This window comes from Chaetodon trifascialis, chromosome 22 (assembly GCF_039877785.1).
Source record: "Chaetodon trifascialis isolate fChaTrf1 chromosome 22, fChaTrf1.hap1, whole genome shotgun sequence".
Classification (NCBI taxonomy): domain Eukaryota; kingdom Metazoa; phylum Chordata; class Actinopteri; order Chaetodontiformes; family Chaetodontidae; genus Chaetodon; species Chaetodon trifascialis.
This window is the reverse complement of record NC_092077.1, coordinates 13,675,137-13,687,397: the sequence shown is the minus strand read 5'-3', so window position 1 is coordinate 13,687,397 and position 12,261 is coordinate 13,675,137. Positions and strand designations below refer to the sequence as shown.

Genomic DNA, 12,261 nt, shown 5'->3' with positions numbered 1-12,261 from the left:
AATAAGACCTTTTGTGCCGAAAGATAAAATGGTTGTAATGCATTACAGGGCCATGAAAAGAGTGTGATAAGATGGGTGTATTATCAAGTGTTACACTTATCACATCTACACGTTACCACTTTTTTCTCACTTCCACATTGACTGTGCTATTAAACTGTATCTGGTAAGTGGCCAGCTGCTTAAAATATACTGTAACTGTTGGCTCTTTTATGTAAAAAGCAAGAGATTTGCTTTGATAACACATTTAAGTATGTCTTTTAACATAATAACGCTTATATTCTATTATTTTCACATTAATGATAATAAAACTGTAAGGATCTGCAGAGACTTTTGATTATTTAATCAAATTATCTGCTTATATTATGCAATCAGATTGAGTGACGCCAGATGACAACACTGATGAGTTTCCCATTTGCAGCCATAACTCTGAAATATGCAGATTGCATACTGATGTCCCACGCTGTCTCCTGATTGCTCATTAGGCATACTGTTCACTTGCATGAAGAAGAATTGAAATGCATCAATCAGATGTGTGAATAATTTACCTCCAACCATGAAGGATGCAACTCACTATGCAGCCAGCGTAACATGACTAACAGCAAAAACATATTCAAATCGTATGCAGAGCTATAATATGGGAGTGCACTATTTACATATGAAAGATGATGTCATCCGAGACATCTGGATGAGTCAAGGATGAAGATGACACGTCTGTCTTTCAGTAAGTCGGCATCTTGTCCGAGTGACTGTCAGTTGGGAGCCATGTTGAAAGAAAAACTCATGGTTGGGCCAAACGTTGTCATTTTGATTGATTGGATCATAGAGGCAGAGGACACTGGAAAGAATCTGTCTGCATTTTAGCCAAGTTGTGAGGAAAGTGGGACAACATTTGGACTCTTCAGTCCTGTGAAGCCTCTCAGTATTAAATTATTCTGCCCCTGTCCTGTTCTTTAATCTGTCTAATTATTTAGCCTGTCTGTCATTCTCTTTTGTAGCTACAGTATCATTTCACCATGTTCTTCATAATCATCTTCCCCTCTAGTTTTGAACAAAATATCTGGAAACCTGAAAGGTGCATAAAGACTGCCAAAATATACCATCAATCAAAAGCTGCAGGCTGGAACTGACATGCATAAAGAAAGAGATCCAAAGAAACCAATTTCTTTAGTCTTTGTATTTTTGAAAGAACACTGAACGAATGAAAACGAGTGTTTGCAGGGGTTTCATATGGATGTAGGTCTGGGATCTGTTTAAAATTTAATAAAATCAAGAAATTCTGACTTTTGATCCAATTCTGTGTGTGCAGTCCTGAATTGTTTCTCTGTGCTTCCGACCACGTTTCTGAGAAATACACATTCAGGTAATCGTAACTTTATTTGCAAAGATACAGAGTGGAGCAAACTTATTTATTTCTAACCTGTACTCAGTATAATCAATTTAGCAGTGGTAACGTGTTGACTAAATTGGATCAAACCAACACCTCAGACCAACAGAGATGTCCAGGAAGCCAAAGCCTAAGCAAGTTGCATCCCTGATTACCATACACCCACCACATAAAATGAAAAAGACCGAAAATGATATATATATCATTTCCCCTTACAACAGCTGTTCTCTCTTCCCTTTAACACCCAAATGCAATCTTTAACAGGCAAACACAAATCCACACTGCTGGATTACAGACAACTGGGACTGTCTTTGCTCAAGTTGTGCATGAAAACAGCTAATATTCTACCAGGGAGTCAGGAATCACCCAGCAGCTATGTCCTCTGAGAAATGAAGCAATTTAAAAGCACTACGCATCAAATGTGATATTCATGATTTGCATTCCAGCAGCAGCCGAGCCAAGCCACCCTGTCATAACCGAGCAGACGTGATTCCCATTCAGACCGAGGGGAGGGGAAGCAAAGTAAAGAGGAGAGAGGAGGGTCCAACTCTCGATGGTGGCAGGAAGGGAAATGTAGAAAGGAGGACAGGGCCAGAGAAGTATGGTGTGGACCAGTACGCCATTTGAACACCTTGCATAGGTGATTTGGTAAAAGATGAGATGCAAACTCTGTACATAAAGGTCATTTTGATTATTTGAACAAATAACTGATACTGTCCATTTATGGTGAGGACAGTGTCGTCCAGTGAGCCACACAGCTGTGTCAGCTTTTAGAAGTCACACTGTTAGCACAGGTTAATTTGTTTCACCTTGTGTTGGTTGTGCATTGCTCCCACAAAGCTTAAAGCTTAAGTATATTATTTGGAAAAAATGCCCCTGATATACTGAGATAAAAGATATTTTGGCTTGAAGATAAGGATGTGGCACCTGGAGATGAAGGCTAGAGTGGCTCCAAGGGGTTAGCATAGTTGTGGGAGCCTGGCAAAGCTTCAGGCTCATTGATCTGAGAGCATCAGAACAAGGAGACACTGCAGCATCCAGCAGGCAGTCAGCAGGGATATTCTGGAATAGATGTATGTGTGAGAGTGTGCTGAACTCCCCAACTCTAAGTGCTATCTGTTCATCCCAGTTTCTTCCTGCAAGATGGCATACATTGTGCTCTAGCAGGCACAAGGCCAGAAGAAGGGGAGCGAGGGCATGGTGGGCGTCACGGCCAGCACGGAAAATATAATGCCAGGTGGCCTGTGGCCTGTTAGGGTTTGTGTGCATTAGTGAGTGTTTTGCGTGTAAGAGCCTAATATATCTGCAGGATTGTGTGGGAGGCAGGGAAGCAGCAGAGAAGCACCTAGAGCATTATGAGAACCCTGGGATTTCCACCTCAGGCAACAGGATTGCTACCTTTCAGACACGCACACGCCTCTAAACACACCACCTTGCTCTCCCTCTTCTTGAACACAGGGTCCAACCTTCACACTCTCTCACTTTAACACACACGGCATCCCCCGGGTGTATGCTGAGAACCAAAGGACAGGGTGGACTGAACACAACAGCCCAGCCAGGAGATGGAGATGGGTTAAGTGGTGGAGAGCCTGATGGTAAGAGGATGGGACTGAATACTGATCCAGACTGCAGAGGTGGCCACTGTAGCATAAGCTGCTGATTACAGGAAAGGGGAACGGAGAGGTGGAGAGGAGAGAAGAGGAAATGTAAAAATACAGTGACTCTGAAGGGGAGAAGAGACGAGGACAGTCAAGGAGGGGGAAGGAGTAATGAGTTACGGTGGACCAAGGTATCATTTGTAGGCAACAAGGAGGGAACAAGGAGTCAAAGATGGGGAGAAAATGAGGATGTGAACAATGGAAGCTGAGAGTGGGAGGTGCAGTTGACAGGGAGAGGAGGAAGAAAGAAGAGTAGACAGGATTGCTGAAGGCTTCCCTCACATCACACGGGCCCCTTAAGAATCCTTCTCAGACTGAGTAACACAATTGCAACACTTCAGATTTCTCCGTCTGAGAAGTTTGAGCTCATACCAGAGCAGGAGTCTGCTAGGGACGGAAACAACTTTTTAAACCACATTCGCTGTTCGAAAGCTGAAGGCTGCCTTGATTTGCATTCTTCAAATTATGCCACTGGAAGAGATGCGGAATGCATGATGTGAGTGAGCGAGCATTTAATTTTTCATTTCAAGCTTTGCAAATGGATTCTCTGCTTCCTTTCAATCAAGTAAAACCATAGATGAGCTGGGGAAATGGTGGTGAAGTTGGAAATCCAGTACATCCCAGTATTAAGGGATTATTTGGTTACTTGCTTGCTCCCTTGTTTCCTTACTTTACTAATTAACACAAGGACCTATTCGTGTTATTATTCCTAGCCCCATGATACCTTGCATGAGTTTAGGACCCTGCATTCGGTTATTCCTTTCACTGAACCAAGCTCCTGTGAAAATTTGCAGTTTGTGACAGGTATCTTCCCTTTTTTAAGAGACTTTGGGGAAATAAATGACGTGGGAACACAGCCAGTCAAACCTTGAACAGGATAATGTGATTAGACCTCTGCCTTTCACTATGAAGGGATGGGACGACGACCTGAAGAAGCGGCTTTGGATAATGAACAGCAGCACTTTCTTGATTCTGTTGCAACCGACAGTGAAGCGACAACGAATCTGAAGAGCTCTGAAGCTTATCGCTACTTCCATAGAAATAAAGTCGGGCATATTTTATTAAAAGAGGTTGAGCACAACCTTGTGCTTGTTCCTGCTATTTGAGGCTACTTCTGCTGGTTGTCCTCCTTAGGAGAGGGCACAGGTATGATGACATTTCTCGTTTAAAGAAAAAAAGCATGAGATTTTGTGAAATATAGCTTTCTTGCTGAGTTAGATGAGAATATTGATACCACTCTTAAGCCTGTGCACTAAATGTGAAGGTACGGCTAGCAGCCAGGCTAGCTTAACTTACAAACCTAAAACAGGGAAAAGGCTAGCCTGGCTTAGTGCACAGGTAACAAAATTCACTTACTTACACCTCAAAAGCTCACTAGTTAACCTGAAAAACATGTTTCTTTAATACATACAAAACTGTCAAACCTATCCTTTAAAGCGTGACAAACTTTGATCCCACATCAGGTATTACACCTGTAGCATACCACTCACTCTCACAGAGGCGCCATGTAACATGAGGCATGGAATAACGTGGCTAAATATACAGACACATAAAAACTCAACCCTTATTAGTAAGTTTGTGACATGTCCCTGTCATCCACCCGTTAATAGAAATGTATCACTTCTCCGGGGGCACTGACAGCACAGTGATAAACCATCTTGTCTGACCAGGATCAATGCTGAGTGGAAATTACAATGCGCCATCACATCTCCTTCTTTCATGTATCATTGCTTTTACATTAAGGATAAGATAGTGTACAGTACGCGCTCTCTCACGAGTTGTCTTCCTCTCTCATTCTGCAGAACTGTCAGGGGGCACGGTTGGTAAATCACGAATGAACCTACTTATTGAATCCCCCTCTGGCTTTTATTTTGTACAACTCATATCTTTGCGGGTTTGTCTGTTTGCCCATGTCTGGGTGAATCCATGTGAAAGCAGTTTTTTTTCTAGTATCCATGCTAATGTATACTATTCCTGACCTGTGCTCTTTAGGAATTATGTCTTAATGGCACCATAAATCAATCTGGATTAACAGAAACAATGCAAATGCAGCGGGGTGGAACAGATGGGGCTCAGTGCAGTGCGTTGTGTGTAGTGTGCATGTGTGTGCAGCTCTGGCAACGGCAATTCATGTGACCTTGATAGTCGCAAGCAAAGAACAGTCAGCACTCGGGACAGTTCTGAATACAGTGTGAATAAAAAGAAGATTTCATGTTTTGTTGTTTTACAAAATTGAATTGAATCAAAGGGGATTTATTGTGCTTTTGATCAACACTGATCGACATCGCTGTGAGGATGTTGCTCTGAAGCAGGTCCTGGAAAGCTTGTGAGGGTAAATGAATGCAGAAAAATACAAGGAGATCCTGGACAAAAACCTGATGCAGTCTGCAGGAAAGCTGCAGTTTCTTGGAAGACTTGTTTTCCAGCAAGACATGACATCGAGCATAAAGTCAAAGCTGAACACGAATGGCTTCAAAACATCAGTGTTGACGTCACAGAGAGTCCAGATCTCAATCCAACCCAGAATATATGGCTGGACTTGCAGTTTCGCAAAAAAGAATGGAAGAAAATTGCAGCATGAAGTGGGCGACAGACTGAATATCAAAATTTTAATCGTATTAATCTGTATGACACCAGAAAGAGACACTGACTCACAACATATCTGCATGGAAGTAGATTTAAACTCCAGGCTTGTTAGTACTGGAACTCTGAGGAGGCTGTAGGACTGTGATTTATAGCCGCTAATGTCTTTGCTCTTACCCCCCCTCCCCCAGTTATGTTCCTCTGAGCGTAACATCTTTCAGCTTGTGTCTTAATGAGGAACAAGCTGTGAAGCTATAGTCTGAACAATCGAGCCTTGATCGTAGGTGTTTATTTTTTTAACGCCGTGAAAGTGCTGCCATTTGTCTCAAAGTCAGGGGCGTGCCTTTAGGAGTTGGTGCTCTGCTCGCTTTTTAACGTGTGTTTACAATGTGACAACGCTCCCCTGGCACCTGTGAAATCTCTACCTCAGCAAAGCCTAAAAAACAGACGCTTTTTAAAGAACACTCAGCTCATTGCACATTCAAAGTGTGGAAACACAAGGGGGCACAGAACAGAGAGCTGTAACCTCACCGGAAAGAGCAGCAACCCTGCAAGGGATATGACCAAAACACTGAGTGCATCATTTAACCAACTTCTGTTCTCTTACAACTCACCCAAACATACTTTATCTCCAGAGTTTAGTAGTGACAGTCTACCTTGGTGCAGAACCACCACTGTTAAAATGCCAGCCTGGGCCCCCGAAATCAATAACCATTACGCATGTGATTGATTTTAAAGGGCAACAACCGAGTGCATAATGTGAAGATACAGGAGGAGCTTAAATTACCTGTCAGAAAATTAAGTCTCAGCTTGTCAAGAGATGTGAAGTTAATCAAAGGCTAATCATGTGCAATCCAGCACAGAGCTCATATAGTGTGATATGATTTGCTTTTACGGATTACTTCACTTTGTACTGTACTGCATATTTTTCCGTTTCTTCAGTAGCTTTTCTGGAAAATGTTCAGCTGCCAGTCTTTACTCATGTGTTAACAGGCTATGGCATCACATCTGATGGCCCTTGAGACAGTCACATTGTTTTCTGGCCAAACACATTTGCTATATTTAGATAGGAAAATTTGCCAGAGTACACTGCGAAAATATCCATCTTATTAGGGTCACTGAATGCAAGTCTTTCATGTGTGTTTTATGAGACGGGGGATTAAGCTACTGACAGTGAAGTAGTGTCTCCTGTTTGACACACTGTGCAGTTTCTAGCATTTCAATAAAAAGTCACGTTGGAAAAGGGGAAAAAACACAGTGGAATCGAGAAGAAAGGCAAAGCTCGTTTGCATTAAGAGCCTCTTTAAAAAAAATAAAATAAAAATTGTTGGTTTTATCTGGAAAATCAAATTCGAACAGTCCGCATAATTTACTGTAAATCTCATTAAAATGAAGATTGTTTTGTTGCATTGCACACAGCATGAAAGCTACTTACTCCGCTTTCCTGGCCAATCCAACTGAGCGGCAGAGAGCGGTGGGAGTCTGCGGAACCAGGGACTTGCAGCAGGGGCTCCGCTTGTCCTCCTCGGCGGAGTCCGGGCTGGCTTGGCTCGCTTTAGGTGACTGCGGGGAGGTGGGAACGAGCTGCAGCTGCTGAGGGTGGTGGGAAGACGGCGCAGGAGGGGTCGGGTGCTGCTGAGGCTGGGCCGATAGACCGGGAATCTGCTGCTGTTGCTGCTGTTGCGGCGGCGGCGGCTGCTGCTGCGCCTGCTGGCCGAGATGAGCCGCAGCTTTGTTGCTCCCCGGGTGCTGATGGAGGTGGGTCGGTGCCTGAGGGCTGGCGCTGCGGTGAGTCGGGTGGTGGTGGTGGTGGTGATGTTGAGCGGGCTGCTGGACGTAGTGGTGAGGGTCCCGCAACTGTCTGTTCTCTCCTATCAGGTCCTCCACCTTTCGCTCGAGTTCGTCGATGCGTTGGCGCTGCGTCTGGATCAGACTTTGCTGGTTCTGGACGATGGTGGTGAGCTCCTTCAGGTAAAGAACGGCTTTCATTGGATTATCCAGCAGGCTCTCCATTACTGACTGAAGCTGTGGCCGTGTGCCCGGCTGTGTTGACTTCTCCTTCAGCTGATTCTGGCGCTGCAAACCGTCGATGAGGCCTCTGAACAGTGCGTAACCGGGATGCTGTGGCGGCCGTCTGACGCCTCTACGCTCTGCTGGGGTTGTATAGTCTCTCTCTCTCTCTCTCTCTCTCTCTCTCTCTCTCTCTCTCGACACTCTGTGAGGATACCAGAAATGGTGCTGATGCAAGCGGAGGATCAGCATCAGTGTGCGGAGGCGGAGCCGTAGTGGACCGGTGATGTCAACACGCAGGGGAAGGAGTGAGGCTGCTCTGCACGTTTCACATGTAAATTCACACTTTTTGCATCTCATAGCCCAACATACGCTTTGACCAGTGTCTTTGCCTGCTAGATAAGCTCCAGTTTACTGACTAATACCTAGAAGAATGAATCCCTCAAGACTTTTATTTGCCTCTGAAGGTATCCTCACTCTACCCACGCACGCACGCTCCACTGTACATCCTGGTCACTCGTCTGTCTTTTCAGATGTCAGGTAAGAACGTAAACTAATTAATCCTACAGAGCTAATCCAATCTGGGGATGCATTCTGACCAGTCTGACGTATGGTGGCCCTCAACCACTTAATGCACAGCAATTTAAGAAACCACATGCAAATAGATGAAACTCAAACACATTAAGAGGACATCTTCACCAATTTCACACGTGCAGCATTTAGAAAAAAAAAAAAAAAAAGCTGCCAAGTGAGAAAGCAACCAAATTTCTCTTTTAACATTCTGGTTGCGTGATTCAGATATTATTTGAGATATCTGCAGTTAATCTGGTGCTAGCCTTTTGCTGATTACCAGCTTATTGATTCAAACTCTGAATCAGGCAATCAGAATGTTTCAGCTAAACATTAAAGTATTCGGTTCCGCTGCGTGTATTTGGTTGTGTTTTCACTCTTTGCAGCTTTTTTCTCAGTTCTGTACATGTTTTCAAATGGATTTAGATTTTTTCCTCATATGCTTGTATCTTTCATGTGTCTTCTTAAGTCGCAGCGCACTGAGCTCTTGTCTACAACGCTGCAACAACTGCCATTTGTCAGTGACTACCTCTCCATTTCACATTCACTTCAAACATTATTTTATCACAGAAGAGGATATAGACTCTTTCGATTTGGCTTTTCCCAAAATCTGGGGAAAATTGCTTCTGGTGCTTTAGATGTGACTTCAGCATGTGAATTATAGGAGCTATAGCTCATGAAGACAGAGAATTGCTCATGGTGCTCTTTTTGTCTTTGTGTGTTTGATGGTAACTGCTTTTTGTTTTTTGTTGTTGTTGTTGTTGTTGTGGGTTTTTTTTGGGATGTTGCCCTGAAGGGTTGGAAAAGAATGGCGTGGTGGAGGATAATCACTAACGTCTAATGCTGCTCACTTAGCAGCACAGTGTGAAGATGATTTGATCAAAAGCGGATCTGTTTTTACAGACTTGGTGCGGATTCTCTTCAGCATATTTACATTCACCACTTTCTTTCGCAATGCAAACAAATCATAATGTTTTTTCGGGAAAAAAAAATATTCTCTGCTCCTGCTCCGGTGAGATATCAGTATGGATTTTTGCAAACTGTATCAAGCAAAGGAGGCTGCCTTTTAGTCTGTACTTTGGTGTCTCTGACTTTACCAAAAGAGAAATAAAAAGCAAGTCAACCAGCCAGATAGCATGCAAGCAGAGCAAGGAAAGGAAATGGGTTTTAGGTTTGCAGAGATGATCCCTCCTGATACACACTAAAGTGATACCTCACCGGGTGCTTGTTGCTGTAGTGTGATGCTTCTCAGATTTGCACTTTCATTCAGTTGCATTGCAAATGCACAGGGGTTTATACTCCTCATTAGTCTATTGGCAAATGAATTGTGCTCTTATGTTTAACAGGCCCTTGTGTTTGACAGAATGCTTTACACTGACAAGATGATCTCAAAGGAAAACTTTTGTTAAAATCTTAATTGTTTATTCATGATTGGTCTTTTTTAAATCCAAAGGGTGTCCACATTCAGCGCAAGTAAATGATTGTTAATTAGCATCAATGTCTAATGAAGCAGAGGACAGTGTGCTAAATCAATCCAGAGCAAGAGTGACATTAATGATATGCTGTGACTAATGCTGTTTTGTTTTTTTTTAAAATAAGAGCAGAGGCAAAGCTGCAAAGGATTTGTACATTTATTTTCCCCTGACAATGTTGAAAGTTTCATGAAACTTTTTTAAACAGCTCAGAGGAAATAAAAATATCATAAGACCTTGAGACAGTGACATATTAGGACCACAGTGGTGAGCCATTGTGGGTGCAGCCAGGTCCCTCCTTCCATATGGCTGCTTTACAAGCTGCATGAAGTGAAAAATGGCTTGCGCACCCGACCAGCGACACATGGTTGGACGGAGACAAAAATGAGTTTGCAGTGGGATTGCAAAAATGGAAATGGTGGCGGCAATGACTTTGGTACTGGGGCGACGTCTGCAAGGTCCAGCCTTGCTTATTATTGACTCTCTGCTTGAAAAGGTATGACCCACCTTTAACACCAATTACCTTCTGGGGGAGTCGGAGGCCTAAGAGGGTCATGCGTCCTTGATCTGAAACAACAAGGACGGGGCACGAAGTGTGATGCGAATAATCAAGTTTTTCCTTCAGTTACCGTGCATCTGCAAATGAGGAATCATTAAGGATGTTTTAGTAAGAATCTGTACTTTGGCACAGCCTTGCCTTGAGTTAAATGCTAATGTCAGCCTGCTAACATGCTCTCCACAACAATAAATAATGCAGATGCTAAGCAGGTGAAATATTAACCATGTTCACCATTGTTGGTATGCTAAGTGGCACTAAACACCAAGTACAGCTATGGCTGATGGCAATGTCATGTAGTAAATATGACTGCATTTGTCCATCAAGGAACGATCTTCTGCTTTGATATAGATATTATATTCTGCACCAAAGTGGTGGCAGACTGGTATTGCCATCCCTACAGCCATGCCACTAAAACGGCTAAAAAAGCATACACACCCAAGTTAAAAACATTGAATTTCACTACATTTAAAACCTGTTGCATCTCACAGAGATCACTGACAATCACATTCCTCACTCCTGAAAGAGAGAAGTTTGACAGTTGGTTGGCAGCGCTAAAGTTTTGTCCCATTTTTGGCTCCTCCTCCAGAACTTTTAATTTCAAACTGTGTTATATCAATATAGGCTTACTCCCCAGGGTGCTGTTGCATCTCGGGTTTGTTGCTAAGCTGAAAGCAGACTAGCTGTATTCTCTCTCATTATTCAGCAGTATTTGGTGCAGAGTCTAACACTTACAGACTGACTGAGCTGTTGTGAACCCAAAGCAGCATTTGAAGAGATAGAAAGTTGCCTTAGACTCCTGCTTTTGTTTCGAATAGCCACAGATCTCAGCACCTGCATTTATATATGAGAAGTTTCCATTTGAAGTGATAGCTTTCATTCATTCTATCACTCCAGCATTTAAAGTGATTTCTCTCTTTTCTCCAATCTTCAGACTAAGCAATAAAAGTAAACTGCTCTGTTCTTTAGCTCTTTTGGGGGGCAGCACTTCTCATTAATACTGATAAATGGCTTGTTGCATGCACCCGACTTGACTGAGAATATGAGAGATTTTACGGCCTAAAATGACTCGTTGGTTATGGATGTTTTATGTGTCATCGCTATTCCTTTGAAATGAAAAGTTTTAGAAAAAAAACACGATGGAAAAGGAAAGATTCATCAAAATGAAGCTGTCATTGTCGTCTTTTGCTCATGAGCGATGCCGGAGAAGTTGGGCAAGGTCACGTGGTAAAAAACTGCCAGAGAGGGGAAAGTCAAACCCTGATGCAAAGGAGAAAGGAATTAAACATTTTTCCAAGGACTTTGGAGCATTAATGACATTAAGAGGTGCGATAAGAGCAGACGACACGATAAAGCAATTAATGTCAGGTAGAGATTAATTACTTGCAATGCTACTCTTCATTAGTGACACTCTGCAGCAGTGCCAGTTGAGGTGAGCAAGTTGGCAAGTCACTGATACCTTGAGCATGTGGTAAGAACAGCACTTTAAATGATTCAGCCAAGTGGCAACTAGGACTGTTAATATAACATTGAAAGGGAAAAATGTGTGTTCTAAAGGTCATCTTTTATTATAAACAAGACTCTGTGAGGTTGTACCTTATGCTTACAATGTCAACGCTAATATGCATGCATTATGTTTACCATGTTCGGCAGCTTACATCAGTTCAGCACATTAGCATGCCAACATTAGCTGCTTAACACTAAACACAAAGTACAGCAGAGGCTGAGGATCACCAAAGCTATTTTATTTCATCCTGAGGGGGACATGAACGTCAAATTTCATGGCAATCCATCCAATAATTGCTCAAATATTTTACTCTGAATCAAAAATGTCAAGCTTCTAGTGGTTCTACATGAAAAGTCTGTTCAGTGAAGTTACATCAAAGGTGCAGTCAAAGGTACAGAGCACATCATTGGGGAATCTGGGTGTCTGTACCAAAATTTGTGCCATCCATCAAGAGTCAGCTTTTATTTGCTGGTGGCGTTCGATGAAATGTCAGACCAAAGGTTTTACAGCGCATCCTGAGT

At 42.9% G+C, this 12,261-nt stretch overlaps 1 protein-coding gene across 4 annotated transcripts in view; it reads right to left on the bottom strand.

The window, feature by feature from the left end:
• iqsec3a (IQ motif and Sec7 domain ArfGEF 3a) overlaps window positions 1–7,885 on the bottom strand; it is a 98,478-nt gene extending 90,593 nt beyond the window's left edge. For 2 of the 4 annotated variants that reach the window (XM_070992209.1, XM_070992210.1), the window contains exon 1: window positions 7,061–7,885. In XM_070992209.1, coding sequence (XP_070848310.1) covers window positions 7,061–7,638 — 578 coding nt within the window. In that variant the 5' untranslated portion in view covers window positions 7,639–7,885. The remainder of the gene's footprint in view (window positions 1–7,060) is intronic. The other 2 variants (XM_070992213.1, XM_070992211.1) reach the window with 2 other exon arrangements.
• Between the last annotated feature and the right edge of the window lie 4,376 nt (window positions 7,886–12,261).